Consider the following 26,094-nt stretch of genomic DNA (forward strand, 5'->3'; position numbering starts at 1 on the left):
CTGGAAGTTTTCTGAACTGAAATGCCTAAGATTCCCACCACTGCCGTAGGGTTAGATTACTAATTCAAATAACACAGGGCTTCCAGACTGCTGATCAACAAAATCACAGCCCCCCCCCCCCCCCCCCCCCCCCGCAACAAATCTCTTGAATTGTTTTTACAGTTGATTGTCAGCTCCCAAGTGTCGTGATCTGGTTCAATTATGCCTCCATAAACACTCTTATCCATCACGCTCAAACCTTTATGCCCCTTGCTGCCATATATTTGTCAAATAAACCACCTGAAGGGAAATGGGATTTAGTTCAATTTGCTGTCATGTCAGACATAACTTACAGCTGCTTGAGCGTCGTAGTTCATTCCCAATTGTCTTTAAAAACTGAGTTGTATACTCAGACACGTACATGAGGTGGTCCAATGAGGGATCCGCTCTCATCCGTGACATTTTTACACATTAAAGTTTGTTCACGTTGGTGAAACAGACCGTAACGTGTACGACGTCAGTCATAAAAAGTGACAGCAATTTTTTTTTTTTTTTAATATTTAATAATAATTTAAATTTTGGATTCGAACACAAAGTTTTGACAAAAATAGACGAACACATAAAAAAACAACCGAAAAACCACCTTGATATTCCAAGTTGTTTAAAAAAAAAAAAAAAAAAAAAAAGTGTATTAAGTCAACTCCAGCAGTGTTTTATGGACTTAACAAAAAAAACTAAAATCCTCAAATCCAAAGTTCCTCAGCCTCCCATCAGGACGAGAATGACTGAGTTTTCAGTTTGGGGTTAAAAATCCCTTTAACTCAACAGTCAAATAGTTTTACTGCTGTGGTTTTGCTTGTTAAAGGGACTGAGGAGGATTTTTCTATACATATTTGCATTTTCAGGCAAAAGAAGAAGAAGCAGAAGCATTTCTCTCGGTGAAATATTTGGAATCAACTTTTAAAGCTGCAATGATGATTAAATGTAGCTGGTTACAACAAACGGTTAGAAGTAATGGTGAGTTTCATTCTGACTCACACACCTTTGCGCTTCATAAAAACCTTTTGATTGTAAACTGATGTTGGCAAAATGAATCATTTGTGAGCAGGCATCTGTTTCCTCTCTCGGTTTTCCTTGATACTGATTGTGACTGCTCTCTTTGCTTTCATCTTTTAAAGGTTTACGTCACTTTTATTAATGTCTATCCAACAAAAGAAAATTGCTCTCTTGTCCAAACCTCTTTATTTTCCACAGGGGGAAAACGAAAAGTCTTTAGTGTGAAGGCTAGAGTGTGAGCTACTTTTCACTGTTTTATTTCGCTTGTTCAATTCACATGGCAGCACGGTGGTGCAGTGGTCAGCACTGTCGCCTCACAGCAAGAAGGTTCCTGGTTCCAGTCCCGGCTCGGGCACAGGATCTTTCTGTGTGGAGTCTCCATGTTCTCCCTGTTCCTGTGTGGGTTCTCTCTGGTACTCCAGCTTCCTCCCACAGTCCAAAGACATCAAGAGGGGACGAGGCTGATTGATACTCTACATTGACCGTAGGTGTGACTGTGAGTGTGAATGGTTGTCTGTCTCTATGTGTTGGCCCTGTGATGGACTGGTGACCTGTCCAGGGTGAACCCCACCTCTCACCCGTAGACGCTGGGATAGGATCCAGCCCCCCCGCGACCCTTAATAGAAAGGAATAAGCAGAAGACGATGAATGAATGAATGAATTCCCATGGCATGCGTGACACATGGTTACTTGAGCGATTTTGTCACTACAGCTTTCAGACCCACACAGATGTGGATTTGACCACTTTTGCTCAGTGGGTGCTGAAACTGACGCTCCTCCAACAGCTTCCATGCAGACCACGAGGGTTCACAGTGTAAAGGGGACTAGAGTTTCCTCACAAAACTGTTGCAGGGAACCAAAAATTTCAAACTCAGAAGACTCTTTAAAATAGTCTTTGATATAGTGTTTACTGGAAATGCCAAATATGAATTGTGACCAAATGTTGAAAGCACGCAAGACCAGTGGATTTAGCCAAGAAAAAAATGAACTGAGAGTACCGATATGATTTCTTCTCCTTAATTATTTGCATATTGAGACCATTTAGAGTCTCAAACAGCCTCGTCCCCTCTTGATGTCTTTGGACTGTGGGAGGAAGCTGGAGTACCAGAGAGAACCCACGCAGGAACAGGGAGAACATGGAGACTCCACACAGAAAGATCCTGTGATGGAGCCGGGACTCGAACCCAGAACCTTCTTGCTGTGGGGGGACAGTGCTGACCACTGCACCACCGTGCCGCCCTGTCTTGTCAAATCAGAATCAGAATACTTTATTCATTCCCAAGGGAAATTCTGTTCTTAACAGTATTCCACTCAACAACAGCAAACAGGGAAGGAAGAAAAAACAAGGCTATGCACATCGTGCACATAATGACAGAACAAGACTATATAGAAAGTGCAAAAGAGCAGTGTGCAAAAAATAAGTAGAATAAGTGGGTCATTTACATGAATGAAGACAGTGGAGTGAGTGTGGAGGGTCGACAATGAATTTACAGAGATGTGCTGTTTTATTGCCAGTGGGAGAAAGGACCTTTTGTGGCGCTCAGTTTTTGAGGTGGGTGGTCTGAGTGTGTTGGTCCGTGTGCTCCTGTGTTGGACCAGGAGCTGATGGAGGCAGCTCACTGCCCTGAACAACCCCTGCTGCAGACTCAGCTCAAGTTACCACAAAGGACGAACGAAAGGAAGAGGAGAGGGAACTGCAGTGTGGCCACCACCTGAAACACCACTGCTTCATAGGTGTTGTCTTGCTAATTTCCTCTCTTCTCCATCTGTTGTCAGACCCATTTGAACTGATTGACCATCATCGTTGCTTGGACAGGTTGCACCTGAGACTGCCTGACTCTCGAAGTGCAGCAATAACAACCCACCTCCCCAACCTCTTAGCCAAAGCTGCCGTTTCCCTTGTAGTCTTTCATGTTGCCTCTTGTCCTCTTACCACGGCTTTGATGTGACATTTGAATATTTCTCACACTTGTAGCTCGAGAAAAGACAGACAGAAAAGTCAGGTGTTATCATAGGGGTGTGACGGCCTGAATGAGATGTTGACAGAATTATGATTAGAATTTTATGGGAAGTGAAAAAGCCATGCGACGACTGACAGAAGGATAACCGGCACCTCCAACCGCCCTCGATGCGTCGGGCTTCCTCTTCAGTCCCTGATAAGAACACCTGATCTGTCCTCTCCAAGATCTGTCCTCTCCAAGATCTGTCCTCTCCAAGATCTGTCCTCTCCGTGCTACAAGTCTGAGGAGTGTGAAAATGCCGCAAATAAGGCGTGACGACGGGACAAGAGCTGACATGACAGACGAACAGGGAAAAGGGAAACTGGGATAATGGGGATGACTATTGTTACACTGGGGAAACTCCCAGTAACTTTCTCCTTTCAATTTAGCCGCTGCTTCCAGCTACTGTTGTTTTTTTTTTCGTCTCCTTGGTAGGTCTTAGTCATCCGAAGCCTTCAAAAGTCCACCCTCCCTGCCTGCCTGGCTGCGGGAGCCTCACTATCTTTGACACTCCTGTAAGTACACTGCTGCCGGCTTGACTCTCTTCAAGAATATTTGTTTCATTGAATTTGTGTGTGTGTGTGTGTGTGTGTGTGTGTGTGTGTGTGTGTGTGTGTGTGTGTGTGTGTTGGATTATCAATCAGCTTGTGTTCACCGATGGCGGCTCACCGGCTCACGCTCTTGCTGCTCTTCATCATGAGGAGGGAGGAGAGGCACTGTCAGGCTCTCTCAGGTTGGTCCACGTATTCATTCACAATATTAGTAAGAATGTAAATTCATGGCACTCTGCAATGTTATGTGGGTCAAATCCACCAGATGCTGAATTGAACTGTATTATAATGCTGTTAACCTGATGAGTTCTTTTTTGTATTGTGGTTTTGTTGTTGTTGTTGTTGTTGGAATAAGTTCACAAATGTTATGTTTCCCTGCAGTTGATCCACCTGAGTCCATAGACATATACGATCCTGGTCATCTTGGACGTCTGGACATTACATGGAGACCCCCGGCCAGCTTACACAACCTGACCGAGTGCCCCCAAATGTATCAGCTGGAATACTTTGACTCCTACCAGAATAGTTGGACCGTAAGTATCATTTCATTCAGATGTCACTTTGAAGCAAAACTCTGTTAAAAAGGGCTGTAATGAGGCAAAACATGGATGCATAGTCTCAGGCGAAGGGGTGTATCGATGTCACGAACTGTTATTTTGTATCTTTTTTGGTGGAGAGCAGGTTTCACTCTCATGTCGAACAGTTTGTGGTTGTTGGAGGAATGTTCGTGGCTTTAAAATATGAACCGCTGTTGCACTTTAAGCTTCTTTATCCACATTTAGGAAGGATCACACATAACTCCACTGGCTTCATTCGTGTGTCTGCATGTGAGTTATAAAAATGGTATGCGGGGCTGTTCTTACTAAACCCCACCAATGTTCCTTATTCACATCTACAGCCAGGTTTTCTTTGGTCTTTCTTCTTAGAGATCTGTGTCACTTCTGTTGATGGGGTGTTCACAGTCCTGACGCTGTAGCATCTGTGTCAACAATGAGTGGGATAATATTTTGGGATGTCACTGATGATCCTTTCCCAGAAAGGCTCCTTCGCTGACTCTGGACTGTTACATTTTGATGGAGACAATACGGGGATTATGTCTTGTGTCTTTGTCCTTTGCTGTTAAAGTCACCCAAAGGCTTTTTCTGTGTATTCCGTTCCGTTATTGGCCACATTCAACACTGCCACGTGATGGACACTCTGCAGAGATTTTTCCGGAAATCGACAGAATGTCTTGGATCCATCTTGTCTGGTAGGCTCGGTGGGACCTGGCTTGAAAACAAAGTCCTCGCTCGAGGGAACATCTCTGCGCTGCTGCATTGTTCATCCCGCTTCCCTCCACCAGCCCCATGACTCCACAGTCAAGCATGAGTTCATTTCAGTGTAAGCGCTCACTCCTCATCGGTTGGGCTGCGTCAATGGAGGATAATCTGACATTCAGGCTAATTATTCTTAGGAGCTTTTTCCTTCCTACATTTTTTCCCCATCTCCATCCTATGAATCATCCTGGCCACCTTCTTCATGTGCTGTATCTGGGCCCATAACGTGTCAGCTTGGTTACCCGTATCAAGGAGGAACCACACAGATCACATCAACGGATTCGCCACATTTCTGTTTCACAGGGCATTCGCCATTGTGGTGAATGACAAAAATCACATCCCCACAATATCAGTGCATATGAAAATAAACACAGCATATATAATATAACATGGGAGCACATTGAGAAGAAATGAAACAACTCCAAATTAATATAAATAACATTGTAGGTGATAGCATGCCCTTTAATAAGCACAGTTAGCGTTTGCTAATCTTGCCTTCTCATTGATTTTCTTTATCGATTCTCGGAGGAGCAATGACAGGCGTGACTGTGAAATAAAATCCAGATGATCGCTTACGTTAAAAAAAAAAAAAGAAGAAGAAGAAATCCCATAATGTTATTGGTAGGATGGAAAGCAATTCCCCAGGTTGATATCTGGATGATGTCATTGCATCCCGTGTTTTATTTTTGGCATCTTTTATTGGCTCCTTTGCTTTGTGGAGCACTTTCTAAGTATCAGAACTTAAATGCTTTAAAAGCTGAAGTTTGGAACTGTTTTCTGTCCGGATGCACCCCTGTTTACACAAATGTATTTCTCCAGGCCATCAGGACTCCTGCGAGGACCTACACTGCCCAGTTTGACCTGATGAAAGACGTGAGCGTGAGAGTATACACCTTGCTGAGTGGACCCTGCACCAACGGCCATCTGGTCACCAGCTCAAACTACACTGAGCTGGTGTGGAAAGCTCCCAGCACAGGTCAGTCCTGAAGCTTTCTAAATACAACGCTGTCAAATGAAATGAAAACATATCCACTGATGGTTCTGGTTCTACCTGCAGGTGTTGCAGATACTGCAGTGAAAGATTTCACCTGTGTGTTTTATAACATGATGTACGTGAAGTGCACATGGGAGAGAAGCCCGAAGACCCCAGCCAACTCACAGCACAATCTGTATTTCTGGTAAGTACCAACGAAGAAGAGAATTTTGAGTCACCCTAGAAGAAGTCAGGCCTTTTACTGCTGGATGACTTCACATGAAATGTTGTTCAGACATTCACGGCTGCCTGAGGATGAACCTCAGTGGCTTTGGGGATCGGTTATTTGCTGGATTTTTATAGAATTTGGTTGAAATGCTCGTGTTCCTCATCCAAACATGAATCATTTCATTCAGTATATCCTCCAAAACCAATAACATCGCTGTCAGCTATACTTTCTCTCTCTGACGGTGAACGTCAACATTTCTGAACGTCCCAATATCTTGTGTGGATGTTCGAACAATAAAATCTAATTAAAAATTACCCCCAAAAAAGGAAGAAAAAACAAAACAAAACAAAACTGTAGCTTAACTATTCTTCATCACACACCTTTTCACATCGAAGTTACAGACTCACCTGCCAGCCTCTACCTGCCTGTAAATGGTGTTTTTGAGCTAAAGAAAAACAAAAGTAAATCCATCAAAAAAAGAAAAGAAATCAAAAGACAGGAAGCTGGTGGTCAAAGGACCAAAGAAAAGGAAGTGTAACTAAGGTTCAGAAGTTTTTCCGTGGAAGCCTTGCAGTGAAAACAGTCCCATAGAATTTCCCTTGTATCAGGATTCTCCTTATCTTAAAGGTTTCCACTGAAACATCAAACATAAACATATAACTCAGTCAAAAAAACCCAAAAAAAAACATTTGCACGGGAGTGAAAAGCCACTGTGGTCCTCCTCAATCACAGCTGTGATTAATGTCTTCCGTTTAGTTTTACTGATGATGAACCGAAGTGATCTTTCATCATCTGCCTCTTCACCAGGCACAAAGAACTCCAACAAACAAAAGAATGCCCAAAGTACCTTCTGTCAAATGGAGTTCAGACCGGCTGCGACTTCACGGGAAAACCTCTTCCAGAGTTTACAGATGTCAGCTTCTGTGTAAATGGCTCCTCTCCTGAAGGGCCCCTGAAACCAACATACACCACCCTCCAAATCCAAAACCATGGTAAATGAGTGTTTGCTTCCTCTTGACAGATTACTTTAAAGCCACACTTGAGCCAAAACATATCATTTGTTTATCAGTTTCTCGTGCTTCTTGCTAAACCCAGAATTCAGAAACTGCATACTTTTTTGCTGGAACCTACTTGAGGTTGGAGATTTATATCAGCTAAAAAAACCTAAACGATACAAAATGTCTGTTTAGAAACCCAAGCTTCAAGCCCGAGACATTGATTTGTGTTTACTGGAAAGGCAAAATACACATTTTGGGTGTAGTATCACTTTCTATCTCATATAAGATCCACTGCAGTCCTGCACAATTAACAGTTTTCCTCTGGTCTTCCTGTCACTGTCTGTTCCTCTGCTGCAATGTCTCAGTGAAGCCTGATACCACAGGTGAGCTGCATCTGCAAACAGGTTCGGATGCACAGCTGGAACTACGCTGGACGAACCCTGCCGGAAGGGTTCCTAAACACTGTTTGGAATGGGAGGTGGAACACAACCAAGAGGGACGCAGTAAAAAAACCATACTGGTACTGTAAAGTTTACCGAACATGTGAATCTAAGTCTTAACCCTGATTTAAGAGCAGCTTTGTAAAATTTGTCTTGAACAGGTTTGAAGTCATGTATGTCTCTGGAGCTGTAAGAGCGTCTTTAAAAACGTCCATCTCATTGTTTTGTATTTTCCCTTTCCTCTTGACTTCAACTGGAAGTTGTTGTTCAGCGTTTTTTTTTTTTTCAAATCCAGTTTTATTATCTAAAGTTATAATTTGCTCTATTCCCTCTGTCAAGGAGGTCGTAGTCCTGCTGGTGTTTGTTAGACTGTCCATCACGTTGATTTTCGCCACACTTGGCACAGGGCTGTTGAGTGGCTCGAGGAAAACCCCTAAAATTATGGGATAGAATAATCATAGTGTCACTGAATGCAACATGAAACAATATGCTTTTTTTTTTCAAATATTCAATGTACTCCTTCCTGCGGTAGACCTTGTTAATCTCAAATATGCTCAGAAATACTTTAAGACATTGGCAGTGTGTTACTATGAAGAGTTTGTGCTCTTTTGGCGTTACCCTGGCAACCACTTTGAATACTTCACCACAGAAGAAGAAGCTGTTGTTTGCTGGACTCAATATACTGTAGTGTCCAAACTTCGACGGTTTGATGAGTCACTGCCTGAAGACATTTGTGAGCTGAATTAAAGTCCAAAGGCCACCTAGTGGTTAGAGGATGTAAATGACACAGTGTTGTCTTCACATGATGTGTCACAACATGAGATAGAATAGGAGGTGGATGCAGGAAGTGATCCAATTAAAACATTTAATCATTAGGTTTCACCTCCCTCTTACTATACTGAAGAGCCGCACACTCCAATATGTGTGTGAGTGTGTGTGTGTGTGTGTGTGTGTGGGGGGGGGGGGGTGCAAACAGAACAGACAATTTTCTGGAAGATTTTAAGATATTTTCCTGCTCTGGATGTGATCCTGTTTGAAACAGTCGCTGGAGCATCCACACTGTCATTCAAACCTCCAGAATGGAACATAGAAACAAGCTAATTCATCAACTTAAAGAACTACAACTCTCATTTTACTCATTTGAAATTTCTTTTTTGTATCTCTTACTTTAAAAGCAGATTTCAACTGAGGCCACAAGTCTGACGCTGCCTTCCGTCTCTGACAACTTGAGGAACTGCTTCCGGGTCCGCTGCCGTTTGGATAAGTATTGTACAGAGACAAGCTTCTGGAGTGACTGGAGTCGCCAGATATGCCACCCAAGTAAGAGCGTCCTTCTTATATCACATAAAGCACATTATAAAACAACGCATAAGTGTCCCGTTACCATGTAATACCATCCACGAGAGTTAAAAACCCTCTAAAAGACTTGTTTGTGTAAAATCTCTAAACTAGCAAGTACAATATCGTAGACAAGTATTTGTCGTATTTTTGTAAAGGAAAGCTCTGGTACTTTTTTGGCTTGTCCCTCAAGGATAGATTTTGGTGTAAAATGTTATTTTTTAATAGGTAAAGAATTTTTTTTATTAAATTGCGTCTCTATTTGAATAATTCCATATTTACACACGAAAAAAATTAAGCAACTTTTTCTTTGAATTTAAAGCCGTACCAACAAATCCACAAGTCACACAGGTTTTCCCAGCTGGAGAACCTTAACGTCATCATTACAAAGTAAGTTGTATTTAATCACTGTTTTGTTTTTGTTTTTAATTATTTGTATTGTATAAAACATGATTAAGACATTCCAATTTTAATAGTACAGTATGGCCTTATATTCACACCATCAGACACAGAGATGAACAGTATTGTATTTGATGTCGTAAGCTAAGTGATAAATTCTTACATTACAAATATTTTAAGATTTCAATGACTTAACGAGTAACGTCAGACAGCAAGCATCACTTTCATTTTACAAAAACCCCAAAACAAACCAACAAGTGCTAATCTTTTCTAATTGCTCTGTTTAATCAAAGCCACAGAAGTCTTCACAACTGGATCCAATGAAAGACAAGATGAAGCATCTTATACAAAATACTCTTCACATGAATGGAGGGGGAAATGCCTCTGGTGTACACTGTATCAATTTATGAGTGAAGATTTGAAGAGTTGCAAATCATAGACAGACATACAGCTTTCTGTGGCAATGCACTGAATGTTTGAGTCATGTTTAGTTTGGCATGGCATCTTTTGAATTCTATTTTTGTTTTTTTGTTTTTTGTATTTAACACTGAAACAAGCCTGTCTCCTAAAAATGATGTTCCATACAACGGAAATGCATCCTGTTATGATTTGAATAATCTTTCTTGTGGATTGTCTCAAGTGACGAAGCCAAAACATGACCCGAAGAAAATATTTTGCATACCAAGAGAATAAGGGGCGGCACGGTGGTGCAGTGGTTAGCACTGTCGCCTCACAGCAAGAAGGTTCCGGATTTGGGTTCCGGATTCGAGCCCCGGCTCGAGCACAGGATCTTTCTGTGTGGAGTCTGCATGTTCTCCCTGTGCCTGCGTGGGTTCTCTCCTCCCACAGATTAGGTTAATCAATACTCTAAGTTGAACGTAGGTGTGGCTGTGAGTGTGAATGGATGTCTGTCTATACGTGTTGGCCCTGTGATGGACTGGTGACCTGAACCCCGCCTCTCGCCCAAAGGCTGCTGTGATAGGCTCCACCCCCCCATGACCCTAAAAGGATAAACGGTAGAAAAGGGATGGATGGATGGAAGAGCATAAGATAATAACATTAGTTTTCATGAATTGTGGTATTCAAACTTAAAGAAGAGGTCAACAACCAACTGCTCATCTCAGAGAGAAATTATCCCCACAAGAATAATTAGGATAAGAGAAAAACTACTTTTGGTACTGAGAACATATCAGAGCTGCAGTAGAAACATTTCCATTTGTACAAAAGGTATAAATACTGAATTATTTTAGGTGGCATATTGACTCGTTTAAATCTCCAGTCTCCAGCATCAATTCTGTAACCTACAGAAGCTTTTACTTATAATTATTCTACTAATTGATTTCTGGGATATGGTCATCATTACAGCTGTATTCTGCATGTATACTGTACTTTATAATTACTTGAGGGCCTGTATGGACAACCTCCAGCGCTATAACTCCCTATTATTTGAGGATTTAATTTGATATTTAATGGTTCGCAATGTTAAATCATTGAAACTTCTTTGATCTTTGCCTGTTAAGAGTTGTATTTTTCAAATCAATGTCAAGGAAATGGATGCAACTTCATTTACTGTTAAAGCATTCAAATTTAAAGAATAAAATATCTGCTCAGACTCTATGATGTGATCGGTCCCCTTCATTGCAATCCACATGGTTGACAAAGGTGTCCCTCAGGGATGGATGTCAAGCCCCCTGACACTTTTTCTCTAACTAATAATCATTGGGATGTCTGTTTTTTGTGTATTTAATGATACCATCTTGTACATTTGACTCTCTCCATGTTACTCTGATCTTTGAAAACTTCACTCCTCTTGATTTAACTTATGTTGAAAGAAAATATGTGCCTTGGACCGGAGCACGGTTCTTTAGAATCTTCACCTGTACTCCCAATAGACACAGTAGAACTGTTACTGTAGCTATACGCTCAAATTTTGTCAGTAGAAGCGTGACTAGTTTATGAGTAGCATGTTAAAATCTTTGCTCCAGAAAAAAAACCAAGATGTATCGTGACTTGTCGGACTTGAGCGAAGCTTCTGTGTCTTTTATTTCCATTCAAACACAATTATGCAGCATTTAATGAACCGCCATAGCATTGTTTTGAAGATATGTTGAGGAGAATTGCACCTAATAATTCTTTCCCGTGCTGACCATCTCACATATATACACGTTACTCTGTGCTCATGCTAATGCCTCTACCCTTAACTTGAAGTCAAGGAGCCCTGAATATGCGACATCTCCTTAAATTTTTAGACAATGCAAGATGGTAATGACACCAATAGGCATTTAATACATTTAGAATACAATATTATGTAAAAAGAAATAGCCCAAACTTCTCATGGACATAAAAGTCCGATTGATTATGTATTTGCTATGCTTTGACAATATTTTCATACTGATATGCTATTGTTTTATGTGATAAATTATTTCAGCTAAGCTTTTTACGATATGTGCTTTGTCAGAAGGATAGGGGCTGTGGTTGATTTGACTTGATGTGCATGTCTGTGCTTCTTTTTTTGTCTTTTTCTTTGTCTTAGAGGAGATTCCCAGCTCTGCTGAGCCCCGACAGGAGCCAGTATCTATCTTTGTGTATCTTGCTGCTGTCATCATTACCGCACTGCTGCTGTTGCTGGGTGTGTGGGAAGTACTCAAAATGTCAGTATTTACATGAGCAGCCAGACAGACAATAAAATAGCACAGATATACGGCGAAAAGACAGATCAATCAAAACTGTGCATCTGTTGTAGGAGAAATCACGGTCAAGTGAAGAAGTTGGATCCTCTCACCGCCTCGGCTGGCAGATCCTCAGCTCTTTGAACGGCGAAAACCAGACGCCACAGCAGAGCTCATTCATCGCTGTCAAAGAGCCCACAGATGCTCATCCCTCTCGTTTTGAAAGTTCTCTTGAAGCTGACGATGATAGTCCTCTAATACTTGGTTTTGTACGACATACGGGGTCTATGATGCAATTCATTGAATGGTGCAGTTCATTGAATAGGTTACAGCACATAATCGTGGGATGTTTTAACGTACCCCTCAGAAATAAAACGGTAAAGGGTCAATTTAGAGAGCATTGGGTGGAATTTAATGCCGAAGCTGCTTGACAGTTTTGATATTTGTATTCCTCTTGAAAGGGTTACATTACAGCCTAACATGATTAACTGTCAAATACATATTCCATCAATGTACCTTCTTCCATATGTGATACAGTGATGCTGTAGAGTTCAACAGATGTTGATATTGCTCTTCGTGGCTTCTTTATAGAAGGAGCTTACATTTTATGCTAATAAGCTATTATTACCACATAGCGGCCTTAACAACCTCATTTTATTGCTATTTATGTAACACAATGTACTTTTCAGTACTGGTCTTATGGTGAATAATGTTATTGGTTTTCATGGGAGACATTTTACAAGTATTCGTAAGTCGTAGAGGAAAAACACAGTTATGAAACAATATTTCACATTTTCCAGGCTTTGGTTGTGACATGATATGGGATATTTCTGTAAATAAAATTTCCAACAAGCCCTTGAATAATTATTTTTCCTTTTGTGCTTTGTTTCAAATAAAATGAATTTTTTAAAACGCTGTGTGCTCTGGAGTATCTAAATTAATTCTTATTCGATGAAATGACGTTCTACCTCAGAAAACAGTGAAGAAGCTGCAACTGCTGCTAGAACTACTTTACTTTTTTCTACTGATCTGATTGAAGCCCTCAGCTGCTTGAACGCTCTCTGTTTGGCCCTCAACAAGCTTGAATATTTTGCTCAACAACATCATAAAGAACAGAGCAGAACTCCTGATGGTTCTGATTATAGTTTTAATGAACTGCGTCTAGGGATGAGACATTGATCAGAAAAACAAATGAAAGGGCAGAATAAAAAATGTAATACTTGAACTGCTGTGCAACACAACAGAAATGCCTTGTGATCTTTGTTTATAAGGATTTTTGTAGCAAACTCTATCCATTTCTCATGTTCATCTGTCAAAATTGCATTTTTATAGGAACGTTTGTCTGTACAGCCGCATATTAACTTAATTAAATCCCATATAATCAGTTGCCAAAAGGCTACACGCTGCCATTTCAAACAGTTCAGCAAATGACATCAGTTTTGATGTGATTTTTCTTCCAAACCATGACATTAATTATGCCTAAAAAAGGCTTCGTCTGCTCTGATTTATTATTTGTATGAAGACAGGACAAACCCCAACATGGCCTGACAGACTGAGAGAGGAATCACTATTCTGGGAAGACTGAATGAGAATGCTGACAATGTTTTGTTTTCGCCTCTCTTGATCATTCCCCTCTTGTTTCTCAAAGTTCTCATATTCTTCATTTCCATACATATAGAACGAGGTATAATATGTACAATGAAATCATCTGTTGTGATGTTTGCTTCGATTACCTATTAACAGTAGATAACCTATTAGTCAGGAATGGGTGAGAGTTGTCTATATTTTTGCAAAAACATGTTGCCCTCTAGTGTCCAGATACTATAAAACACACATCGCATTCAGAATAATAACACAAAATAACAACAATAGTCACGATAAGACAAACTGAACTTGATGTCATGTTTTATCAAAGTTGTGATGAAGTCATTCTGGTACATTAAACAAAATCAATTGTTTTTGGTGTTGCTGTTCTCTTTACTCTGTGTATTATACACAGCTCTTGTTGTGATTCCTACAGACTAAGTAATCATTTACATTAAAACCTCTTCCTGCTACGTGATACTTTCTTTCACTGGGAAAGTGATCACCTGGGACCCGGCTGACCTGTTCTTTTTAGTATTTGATCTAACATACGCCGTCACCCTCAAGGTTGTCGAGGCACCTGACCGCTTCCCACCATCAGTACCTGAAATGTACATGTGCATGTTTGAGTTGTGTCTCTTCTTCATGCGGCTCACTGGAGTGTTTTTTTTCCCCATAAATAATTAGCAGGGGAACACCACTATAGACTATGATCATAAAACGTTGACAAACATATGGCGTCAGAACGAAGTGCCTAAACCCAAATATAGAGGATGGTCTGCAGCCCTGTGAATGCTAGAAGGGTGCTGATGGGCAACATGGAGTGTTTGAGTGGTGCATGTGTTCCTGGCTTCAGTCCAGGGCCAGAAAGTGAACCAAGGAAGCTGCAGGGAAAACAGGGTAACAGGACAGAAGTGAATAACTTTTCTTAGGTTAATATGTAATTTTGGTGGGGCCACGCTTGATTGAGGATTGGTTTGTGTGTGTGTGTGTGTGTGTGTGTGTGTGTGTGTGTGTGTGTGTGTGTGTGTGTGTGTGTGTGTGTTTGTGTTGGGGGCGGGGGGCAGGGGGGTCATGTATAGCTCAGGTGTGACTTTTCAGTCCAGTTACCTTCCTTCGTCCCAGCGTGTGGTCTGTGCAGGACTTCTAGGATCCATGGACGAGCCGGGACCCTTCAGGTTTACATTCATGACTTGATAAGAGCTTGGAGATTGTCTGTATAACAACCATACAACTTTCTTCCTCAGGTCTCAAGGTGTCAGAACATGTTTGTCTCCGTCTCCCAGGGTCAGTAACTGGAATCTGTCCCTGCAGAGTAAAAGTGTGCAGGGCCTGACTGGTTACTGGCCCCAGGGGCCAGGCTGTGCTCCGAAGGCCGCGCTGTATTTACCGTGTGGGAGCTTTGAAATGGTGAGTGTTTTTAGAATGTAACACATAAGACACATTTCAAAATATCAGCAGGTTTGTTAGCCCCTGGGAAACATCCATTCACTCATAGTAAATTTATGGAGATGTGAAAGCATTAGTCAGCCTTGGCAAGACTGAACATACAGGAGTCACTTAAATACAAGTAAAAGAAGACTATCAAATTATGAACAGTAAATATGCATTCAAAGACTCAAATATTTGGCTTTCAGCACCAAAGCAGCCACCCTTTAACTGCTTTTTTTAAAACAGATAGCAGTGCTCACTGCTTTTAATATTAGAATGCATTCGATTTGCTGTTGCTGCCGAGTACAAACGTGCTTTCCTCTGAAGCTCTTTTAACTCAACAGGGTAGAAAAATCAACTCATTAGTGGCAACAATGTCTGACTCTTTGTCTTAGTCTTGCTTCCTTCGCTGACATACAGTAAGTTGATATAATTCTGTGCTGTAGGAAGACTGTGGTCATGTATAAAGTATTTGCAGCTGGGAGTGAGTCGTGGCAGCAGCTGCAGAGGAAGTGAACAATCATCATCAATCATCAACATGTGACAAATAAACAGTGGTTTGTACCATACCTGCCCACTTTTATCATTTCAGAATAACGTCCTTTTGGATTTGTTGTTTCATTTCCAATTTCCAAAATAAAATCAGAGGCTTTTTTGGGGGTTGGTATCTAATCAGGATTGAATCTCAACTACATCTGAATGCAAACCTAAAACAAAGAACACTTCGGTTTTGTTCATGACTTTTAGGTTTCTCATAGTACCAGACACTGTTGAGGATGACCACTAGATGGTGGAAGAGAGAGGTGGGTGACAAACATGCATCTTCATACAAGTCTTGACTGAAGCCACAACAATCTTTTGACAGGGCAAATGTGCAGTTCACATTTAGATGGACAATTACACGGAAAAATGCCTTGGCTGATATATCATTGTTTAGGTGTGATAACGTGGATGGCTTTTGAGCATCATAATACCTGTTTTAATGAATATTTACATTAAAAAAACATTTTTCTGCCAACTAAAATCTACCAATGCCTCATGAGACACACAAGCATCTGTGCACTCATTAAAAATGTATGATAAATCTTTGGATTTTCCACTGAAGTAAATGTTTATGAAACACCTCCAAGCAATACATGGTACACTTGAGAAAGTGCCAGCGTGTTATGTAGCCACATCACCTCTGACTAGCAGGTCACATTTCAAAGATTCCCCAAAGGTCACTACTATTATAGGAAAACCATTGAACTAGCACCTCACACACTCGACACACTTGTGAGGTTTACATCATGTGGTAATATGGGATTTTCTCAGGAAACGGTTGATCCTGTTGTTAATATCGTCCACAGCTGGGCATCTTTCACATAGCAGCAGCTGCTGAACATGTTTACTCACAGATATTCCCTTTCCAGGGATTCTTGAAGCAGCTGTTGTGGGGTGAAGGAAGTGTGAACAGGAAGACTTCATACCAGGCGGCTGAAGTGTGGCAGTGCGTTCTGTTTAACACGACACATGCAGGGACGTCTTGTAGAGCTCTTTAATTAGCATTTAGTTAACATATTTCAACAACAAAAAGTTTTGTTTCACAATTTGGTGCAACCTTTCAGTCACATTTAATCCTTTACAGCATGGTAAAAATGTCTCGGATAATCACATGTAATGTTACAGATAAAACAAGTTGTCTTTGCAAAACATCCGATGGGTAATAATAGCTATAGTTTTATGTTGCTGTTTATCATCACTTGCTAACTAGGTGCAAAATAGCACCCAGTGATCAGGGATGTGGGCCCTGGAAAATCAAAGTCTTGCTGTTCAGTCTAAAAGGGGAGAAACTCTGGCGCTTTTTACAATTCAGTCATTTGTCAGGAGTTTTTAGTGACAGAAAACCACATCAAAGTTAGTTTGCATCAATAATTCACACTCCTAATCCTCCCGAAAACTACTTTTTATTCATTTCTCTCATGTAGAAACACTTTGTACACATTTACATTTTTCATTTGAGACAAACTACTTCGATTTTTTTCCCCCAAACAAACTATAAACACTTGACAGCTCCAGCGTATATCGAAGCTGACTAATTTACACTCTTAATATCAGAAGACAAACTGGATGAGCTAGAAGACAAGGAGCGAGAAGCTCAGTATTTATAAAGTGAAGCCATAAATACATTAACAAGCTAGTCCTCGTCAAATGCTATAAAATAATAAAAAGGAAATAGGGAAATGAATCAATCCCTTCAAATGTTCGGCTGCTGCACATTTAGGTCTGTACTGAGAATCCTCTAACAATAGAGATCCAGGTCAACGTGCAGTGGAAACGTCCAGCATCAGTGGCTCGTGCTTATCCAGAAAGCTCTCCATGCTTTTGCCACCTCACCCTGATACCGGCAGGGCTGAGGGACCCACTGGGTGCATGGGAGGGGGGGGGTTGGGTAGGTTTGGGTTGGGGGGGGGGGGTCCTATTCATACAGCCCTGGCCTAAATTAGGCCTTCACAACCTGTCTAAAAATAACAGAGAAGGCAGAGAGAGAGAGAGAGACATCTGTGCTCACATACACAGTGGCTGTGTGCAGAGTAAAGAAATGCAATATGCTTCATGTACGGTTTTGTTTCTCTGTGTGTGTGTGTGTGTGTAAATATAATGTATGTATGTATGTATGTATGTATATATTTTTTGAGCAATAGGAGTTAACACAGGACTCAGTACATTGCATCCTCGTATATGTCCGTCCGCAGGCAGAAGAGAATTCCTCCGCCCAACATGAAGATGGTCGCTCCCCATCCGAGCCCATAACCCCAGTTGAACTCGTGATATGTTTGCAGAACGGTTCCATCAATGAACTTGATCGGGTAGAGGACCAACGCACAGGCCTGCAGAACCACTACAAGAAACAAAAAGAATAAAAAAACTTAAATTATACAGGCAAAGCTTTCCATTTCTCTTGACTTGGCAAGAGAGTGGTAGAGTGCAACAGGGATGACGTATGTAAGCTAACCAGGGAATTTAGCATCGCCATGGGTTTCCTCAACCAAAAGCTAACTGGATTTTTACACTGAATGTTGGATTACTGTTTAAAATTAACTGTGGTGAACAAAAGTAGAGATTTACACAATTCAGGAGATAATCGTCACAAATGAACAGCACTTGTGTGAGTTTTGAAGAGGGAATGTAGTGAGTACAAAGCTAACATTATGCTAGAAAGTAGCACAACTAGCTTCATGCTTCTTTTGCGTTTGCAGTAATGACGTTAAATGACAGCAACCTCTGTTGTCTTAATTAGCAACTTGCTAACAACCACTGTATTTAAGACACAAGAATGCTTCCAAATTCACAAATGGGGAAGTTATGGATGTATTTATGCATTTGAACAAAGTGGTGGAGTGTTTGAGGTTTGTGCTAACAGAGCTTTTTTCACACATTTAAACCAAAACCCATTGAATTTAAGAAGAGAAACCCAGACATTCAACAACGCTAATTTATTTCCAGCCTTTAAGACTAATTCCCAAACCACTCTATTAATAATACTAGCACTGCAGAGGTAGAGTGCAAAGCCTCCTGATGCACTTTGTTCCAAAGACTAATAAGTAAAGCAATTTTCAATTGGAGATCAATATGTGCTTTCTGTAAGTCCTATAATTAAAATATCATATAAATCATGTGATATAAATATATATAAAAAAAAAAGAAACTAAGAAACTAATCTGCTTTGTTTTGTGTCTCCCGACCTTCATACACGGAAGGAAAATGCTTCCATCATTGCGAATCACTCTCATTCAGAGCTCCCAGAGGTGTGTGCTGGCGTCAGTGTGAGCGTACGTGTGTGTGTGTGTGTGTGTGTGTGTGTGTGTGCGCACAATCAAAGACATACTTTCACACTAATGATTACAGTTCCTTTCTATTCATGGTAGGTTGCTCCTGGGGAAGGGACTTTGTGAGACTTTCCCTCCACCCTTCCTTGCTACAGGATGGAGAGGCGGGTGTGTGCATGAGGAACAGCGGCAGCCCAAGAATGCAGCAGTGTTGATGGAGCCCAGAGTGAGCTTGCGGCCTGCTGAGGTCATATTTCTGGACGGAGAATGAATAGCACACAACCACAGCCCTGCCAAGGGGCATTTAACAGAGTCCAGCCCCTCTGTTGCTGCTGCTGCTGCTGCTGCTTCGTCTGTAAGGAGTCCTTATTCTCGCAAGGCTCAACACAATTACACACAGGAAAGAATAACACTGCATTCCCACGCTTTTCACTAAATGGCTAGCAGGCAAAGGTACAGCCATTAAGTCGACTGCACACACTGATCCTTTATGTTGGATGTTTTCATAGAGAAAATGAGACAAAAACTCCTTCCAATTCCCATTCAAACTTTACTGCAAATGTAACTTTATTCTTCTCACGCACATTTGCACCAAACATCACATCTGTACATCTGTCCGTTCCGCTCTTATACAAGAAAAATGAGTCATATTATGTGTGCAATTACATGTATGCCTTCACATTGGGTCTCTATTGTAGATGTTTAATTGTTTAATCGCCTGTGGTTTTTAAAAAGAACATTTCTGGCTTTTTAAAGAAACACGCTTCTTTAGCATCCTCCCCAGTGTCAGGCAAGAAGACAAATACCTTTCTCTCTGCTGAGAACCACAGGGACCAGCTGACTGCTTGTTAGCGTAACACAATGACTGGTGGTGGATGGGAAGTGTTAGCACACTTCCATCAGAACTCATCAAATTCACTTTCCTCCAAATGAGTCTTTGCCTGCATTAATAGAACGAGTAGCATCCATAACAATCGCTATCAATTAACTTTAAATTATTAGACACTGTAATTCTAGATCAGCTACACAGCCGGGACTACTTTCCTGACTGGGTGCTCCTTAAAACTTTGGCCAACAGAACACAAAACTTTGACTTTGACAACTAGAAGAGTGATTGTTACCGAGGATGAGGAGGATTACTGCTGGACAAACCAAGACCTTGAACCTTATCTATTTGATGACTACTGATAGAGGTATGCTAACACTTCCCATTGATTTCCATTCACTGTGCTAAGCTAACTTGCGATCTCTGTGGGATTCACCCACCCCTAATGTACACACAGATGAGAGAGGGGTATCTGTGTGGTTTAAAAAAAAGTGACTTTTCTAAAAGTCAATGTGTTCTTTTAACAGCATATTTCCACATTATGGGTTTGAAAAAAAAATGGAGAGGACACAGGGACTAGCATTGAATTTACTCTATCGGCATTGTTTTAAAACTGAAGGAAGAGGAGGCAAAACAGAAGTTCTGATGCTTATATAAACATGTTATGGAAACCGGCAAAAATGGAACTACGCATAGGTTCAACCAACAAGCCTCAGTCATGGTTAGTGTTTCATCACGGCTGTAAAGTAAAATAAGCACAGACTATGAGTCAGTTTAACCTCTAAAGTATATGGAACAAAAAGCTTCTACAGCATACAAAATCTTTTGTTTTAGTTATGGTTATAAGAAATTCTCCCTCACCAGTGTCACCGTCTCAAACAAATCCATGTTCAACTATGAAACAGTCCGGGGGGCGGGGGGAGCTTCTTTCCCCCTCAATGACTTCACTTTGTTGGTAAGTCTGCAAATTCTGCGGCTGCTTTTTCTTGGCTGGCGGGCCACAAGGCCTTTAGACTCCACACCACAGAAAATGTGAGCTCAACTAACAAGCCTCATTCAGCTGCTCCTTTCCCCTCGCAGCCCTTCTATTTAATGTAAGCACTGGAACAAAATGAAAAAAAAATAGAAAACCCCTGTCTGTATGGACATTTTTGTGGTTGTGACGAATGGATCTTTGTCTCTAAATGTATGTGCAGCAACAGAGAAACAGGGAGGAACAGACACTTCCCGATAGAAAACAAAAAAAGACATACCTGCAGTGAAGAGGAAGATGGCCACCGTGCGGTAGTGTCGTCTTTGTGTCCCCTGGCAGAGGGAGATGAGGGCCACGAAGAAGGCCACCAGAGTCGCCACAGCGCCCGCCACAAGCAGGACCAGCGTGGCAATCTGCCAGTCTGCAGGACGGGACACACGCAGGTTAGAGTGTTAGAGCAACAAAAGCTTGATGAACAGACCGCTCCTGTTGAATTGAAGCGCTGTGTTGACAAACACCACACAAATCCCAGCCGGTGAAGCACAGAGGCTGGCAGGACACCACGCTAATTGATATTGCATCTATTGAGTGTCACATGGTGGTCACAAGGATGTCTTTTTCTCCATCCCCTTACTGTCTCCTAGGGGTTTTTGGTTGATGAGGGTGCCCTAAAGTCTGCTCAGCTGAGCAGACCCGACAATAACAGCACATTTCCTTCCAAATAAACAACTGGGAAAGAAAAGATGTCATCTCTTCCTGTATGCTAGGGTACAACAGCGGTTCCAAATTTTTTACGTCCTGTTCCTCCTGAAACAATGAACCATCGGCTGATTACCTCGTCTCCTCCACCCCTTTTGTACTCTCGTTCCATAAAAGATGTATGACAAAGACAAAGGAGGCCAACAAAATGAAGACATGGAAGTGTTAGTCACATTTTTTTTTGCTCTTTATTCAGCCTCATTTCAGATTTCACCAAAAATAACTTACAGATGTACTTAAGTTCAGGATTATATGTCCAGTTTGACCTACTGTATTACCTTGTTGAACCCAAAAACATAAAAATCAAATTTAAAAGTAATGACATTATTTACACACACAAAAAACCCCCTCAAACATACACAATGAAGCATTTTGAATAGCTTCCAAAATGTGAACATATGAAGATAAAATTGAAATAAAAAACAAACAATCAAACTACTTATAAATATTTGCAGCAAAAAAGCCTACGAGATTATGCAACTCAAACAGTTTCTGTCCACTAATGAGACAGAGAGCCAAACCACAACGCTCACGTTTCCATCTGTGCTTGTGTCGACACTAGCTGGGCTGGCGTTCCCAGTGGCTAGGCTCACACCGCTAATGCTAGCTGGTACTGAGTCTCTTGGTCCTTTGCTGTCTGACGCAGGTCCTGTGGTGGTTTCAACCATTAGTCCATGTTTCAGGCTAAACAACATGTAGGGTACTTCAGGGTCTTAGATTTTCCAGCCCAGAGGGAACTGGACTGGCTGGGGGCACCTCTCCAGAAGACCCGCCCACAACTCTACTCTCAATTTGATTGGCAGATACTCTGTGCCTTCTTTACGCGTGTGAAGTGAGATCCAATCAAACGAAGAGGAGACAGAACACTAGTGGGAACATAAATACGTTTATTTTGAGAGGATGCAACCAACTTTTGTTGGCAGCCCCCACCCCTCCAAAAAAACCCAAAACCCTGAGTATTCCCCAGTTAAGGAATCGTGGAGTTTGAAGAATCTTCCCTCATCCCCTGCAAATATCTGTGCAACAAACATAAAACTTTTTTTTTCGTATTGCCTGCAACAGATTCAAGACCAGAAATACAGGCCTATTCAGAGGAAACATTCTTATACTTTCATTCCTGGCTCCATTCTGTATCCCCCCTTTGAAATCCCACTTGTCAGTGTCAGAAGAAAGCCTAACCCCAGAAGACTCCCCTCAATAGGAGAATTTGCATTCGGGGAAGCTAACAAGCTCAGTGAACAAATCAGGGTGTCTCTCGCTGAGCGCGCCATTCATTTGTCTTCAGGATCGTTAAAAGGAACATTTCCCTGACGACACATCTGAACCACATTTGAATAAGCCTCATGCAAGAGATGGCATATTCTTTAGGAGATAGTTTTCTGCCATCCTCAGTGCGTTGTGTGCTTAGAATTTTGGATTTGGCTAAAAAAAAAAAAAAAAAAAAACTTTTTAAAAAGGATTCAAAAGAATATTTTTAGACAGTTTTATGAATTCAGCTGCAGTTTATCCTACATACAACTGCGCGCAGCGGATGATCCTGAACTCAGATTATTTCATGCATTTATGTGCAATCTGCTTTGCCTTTTTGGTGAACTGCCCCTTTAACCTCAACACACCCCTCCACTGTCGCTTTAATGAGCTGTGCAGACCCTCAAAAGCGACAAACCCACCTCCCATTCAGTCCGACGCATTCCACAATATCAGTGAGCCGTCAATCACACCAGAGCCCTGTTTCCTTTTAATTATTAGTGGCTGTCTGTGTGTGTGTGTGTGTGTGTGTGTGTGTGTGTGTGTGTGTATGTGTGTGTGTGTGTGTGTGTACAATCAGTCATGCTTATGACACTCAAGATTAGATGCAATTTAGAATGGTTTGGCCTTAAGCCAAATTCATGTCAGAGTTCCTAAATCTGCAACATGAGAGGCAGATTTTCTCTCTTGTTGGTGGGCAAAACAAGGGGTCAGAGCTGTAAACACTTCGGTCACATGACTCTTCTGCTTGACAAAAGATAACCTGGTGGATTTAGGCCTGGTGAGCAGGAGGAGGAGGTGGAGGAGGAGGATGGGGAAGATGCAAAAATGTGTCTCTACAAAAGCCATTTAAAGCCTGTTGGTAGTTTATTCCAAAGGAATTCGTGTTTACAGAAATAAGCGATGAGTTGTTTTCTAATCCTCGACAATGAATTTGGAACATTTACACAGATTCAGAAGCCCTTAATTATAGAACAGAAAAAACAAACATCCGCTAGCACATCAACATCCCCTCCTGTCGGCTTATGAATCAGCTGAGCATCGCAATGTGTCCGTGACCCCAGCTCACTGCTCCGGTATGAGGTAGGAAACGTGTCAGAACTCACTAACACAAACAAATAAACATGAGTGGAGGAGGAGACAGTCGGGGATGCCGATGCTACCACCAAAAAAAAAAAAACAACAACCCCAAAACATCAAAAACACCAGTTCACTCTTTTACACACTATAATTAACTGGAACACGCCCATTCCGCTCTTTTACACTACAGATTGCGTGTTATTCGCAATAAAAAAGAGCTCAATTAACAATCTTGCAACTTTCAAACTTTACATCATCTTTATTTGAACTTCTGATGCTTTTTAACTCCCCTCCAAAGACACCCCAACTCGCAGGACAGACCGTTCCCCACAGCAGACAAAGACCAGCAGCAGCGGTTCGGTCCTTACCAGTTGTGAGGGTGGAGAAGCAGCTCCACTGACCCTCCTCCTCCTCCGACGGGTGCCGCGCCTCGGCCTGGGAGCAGGACTCCCACAGGGACAGGGAGAAGTGCTCGGCGGTGACCCAGGCGGGACTCAGCAGAGCCACCACGTCCAAACAAAGCGCCAGAAAGACGCAGAGCAGCGCGATCAGCTTGAAGGGCCGGAACACGTACACCTCGTTCACAGACATCTCGTCCCTACACGGTCGGTTCACCGCTGCACGTCCGTCACAGTGAAGAGAGCTCGCCGGAGGGTCCGTGTGCGTCCTCAGCCACCATAACACGCACTGCTGCCACTGTCTGCGCTATTGTGAACCCAGCTGGGAAAGTTTTTTTTACAGGAGACATCCGCTTACACGGGTTTTTCAAAATAAGAGTTGAGCGTAAAACATGTTCACGGGTATCATTTCTGGTTGTGAGTGGACTGCCAGGTGTTTGACGCACTCTTATTGTCAAACATGAACACGATTGCGTCATGTCCTACTATATAAACGTGGAATTCTGATTTTTAGAGCTTTGTTTGGGAAGAAGATCTTATATACACATGTGTAGAAAACGTGTTTGTTATTCTAGGACGTAAAACATGCACAAATATAACAAATTCATATATTTTTCATAGATGGAGAGATGCCTATATTTACATACAGGGGCAATGAATATATCTCATTATTTATCATTATCATGTGCAAAATTGAATCTTTATATATAAGCGAGTTTAATGGATTTAAAAATAAATCTGATCCTATTTCAATATCAAAATACATTAAATGTAGTTACTAATAATGGTATATTCCAGTTGATGTACATTCTGTATACATTGCTAAAACATTGAAGAGAAACAAAAGTAAAAAACATGGCTTGAAATAAAGGTAGGTTTTTTTTAATAATATTTGAAAACCAAAATACGATGTTTTATTGATTGTGGGTTATATTTTCACCTAAATACTTAAACAAATTGTGGAACGGTATTTCAAATATTTCATTTTTTTTAAGTCAGAGTAACATTGTTTTGTTATCCAAAAATGTACAAATCAAGAGGAATAAAAACGGTGATGAATGAGCCCTTAAACATGGTGCAGGTACAGTTAAAGTTAACGGACATATTAATTAATAGAAATTAAAATCACAAGGATATGAGCTGAAAAATTTACTTTACAGAATTACATCTGGGAAAAGACTCAGGGGGGGGGGGGGACGCTATGCTTTGATTTTTTTTTTTAAAAAGTAAGCGAAAGAAGTCCAGCTCAACCAGACTTGAATTTCGGTGCTTTTATTTTGAAAGCTATGTCAGGAAACCATCAAACTCGGTTTGTTTTTGGTTTTCTCCGCTTGGAAGCAGAAGCAAGGATAGCGTTAATAGAAAGAAAGTGTCTCCAAGAAGTAGAAACTCAACACGGTTCGCAAACATAAAAGACACTTTAGTAAGAAGACCTTTCAAAGCCACGAGGAACCAAACTTTAACACAAATGTGCTCTGAAAATTGCACACATTTTATAAAGTAACTTTTCAGTGGTACATCAAAATTAATCCATGCTTTTGTTCGACGTTGAAGTCCAGTAAATAAATACATTCCAGGATAGGTTATTAGAGGGCTTCCTCTCCAATTTTTGTAATGAATATACTGGTATGAACGAGAACAACTGTCACCGCCATCAATTAAAGTGATTACTTATTGGAGGGTTGAAAAAAAAACAACGCGGTAATGCGGTAACAGTCCAGCAGATGGCAGACGTGTAACATTTTGGCTGGTCTGCGAGTCCCAACTCTCACCACGTGACTTGTATAACTATAAGTAGATGAGATTTAATGAACAGTGATTTTATAGGTATTATGAGATACGATGGATCTGAGACCTCAGGTTGAACATTTCTGAGACACTGTAACAATAAAACTGTCCATTAGTGTCTTTAATTTTTTTGTGTTGGTCCTGTTCTACATGTGCAGCCAGTGTGTGTGTGTGTGTGTGTGTGTGGTTATCTGTGTTTGTGTGGGCTGACCTGACAGATATTTTTACCTCCTTTTGGAAATAAGCCTTT

The 26,094-nt window shown here is 41.3% G+C and overlaps 2 protein-coding genes across 4 annotated transcripts; one reads left to right on the top strand and one right to left on the bottom strand.

Moving 5' to 3' along the window:
* Window positions 1-3,231: 3,231 nt before the first annotated feature.
* Window positions 3,232-12,857, top strand: il13ra2 (interleukin 13 receptor, alpha 2). Of its 3 annotated transcripts, none has more exons than XM_086226122.1 (10): window positions 3,232-3,550; window positions 3,680-3,768; window positions 3,968-4,119; window positions 5,722-5,878; window positions 5,960-6,080; window positions 6,912-7,096; window positions 7,468-7,622; window positions 8,718-8,862; window positions 11,813-11,930; window positions 12,023-12,857. In XM_086226122.1, exons 2-10 carry the CDS (start codon window positions 3,693-3,695, stop codon window positions 12,090-12,092), a joined length of 1,179 nt encoding a protein of 392 aa, XP_086082248.1. In that variant the 5' UTR covers window positions 3,232-3,550; window positions 3,680-3,692; the 3' UTR covers window positions 12,093-12,857. The 3 variants fall into 3 exon arrangements, with proteins under 3 accessions (XP_086082248.1, XP_086082250.1, XP_086082249.1); XM_086226124.1 differs by lacking the exons at window positions 11,813-11,930; window positions 12,023-12,857 and adding exons at window positions 9,203-9,270; window positions 9,573-11,694 and having other exon boundaries at window positions 3,275-3,550; XM_086226123.1 differs by having other exon boundaries at window positions 3,276-3,550; window positions 8,721-8,862.
* A 4,718-nt stretch (window positions 12,858-17,575) lies between these two features.
* Window positions 17,576-24,400, bottom strand: LOC147248851 (transmembrane protein 47-like). The gene is made up of 3 exons (XM_086226268.1): window positions 24,027-24,400; window positions 20,852-20,992; window positions 17,576-17,844 (listed from the first exon to the last, which is right to left on the bottom strand). Exons 1-3 carry the CDS (start codon window positions 24,247-24,249, stop codon window positions 17,663-17,665), a joined length of 546 nt encoding a protein of 181 aa, XP_086082394.1. The 5' UTR covers window positions 24,250-24,400; the 3' UTR covers window positions 17,576-17,662.
* Between the last annotated feature and the right edge of the window lie 1,694 nt (window positions 24,401-26,094).

Source organism: Aulostomus chinensis, chromosome 15 (genome assembly GCF_037954235.1).
Source record: "Aulostomus chinensis isolate RoL2024-O1b breed Wild chromosome 15, RoL_Achi_v1.0, whole genome shotgun sequence".
Lineage (NCBI taxonomy): Eukaryota > Metazoa > Chordata > Actinopteri > Syngnathiformes > Aulostomidae > Aulostomus > Aulostomus chinensis.

What these genes read in the sequence shown, in the direction of transcription:
- il13ra2 (XM_086226122.1), top strand. Translation starts at nt 3,693, where the DNA reads ATGGCGGCTCACCGGCTCACGCTCTTGCTGCTCTTCATCATGAGGAGG. An exon ending in CCTACCAGAATAGTTGGACC is followed by an intron (nt 4,120 to 5,721) that starts GTAAGTATCATT and finishes GTATTTCTCCAG; the next exon opens with GCCATCAGGACTCCTGCGAG. An exon ending in CAGCACAATCTGTATTTCTG is followed by an intron (nt 6,081 to 6,911) that starts GTAAGTACCAAC and finishes CCTCTTCACCAG; the next exon opens with GCACAAAGAACTCCAACAAA.
- LOC147248851 (XM_086226268.1), bottom strand. Translation starts at nt 24,249, where the DNA reads ATGTCTGTGAACGAGGTGTACGTGTTCCGGCCCTTCAAGCTGATCGCG. An exon ending in CTTCTCCACCCTCACAACTG is followed by an intron (nt 20,993 to 24,026) that starts GTAAGGACCGAA and finishes CCCGTCCTGCAG; the next exon opens with ACTGGCAGATTGCCACGCTG. An exon ending in CATCTTCCTCTTCACTGCAG is followed by an intron (nt 17,845 to 20,851) that starts GTATGTCTTTTT and finishes TGTTTCTTGTAG; the next exon opens with TGGTTCTGCAGGCCTGTGCG.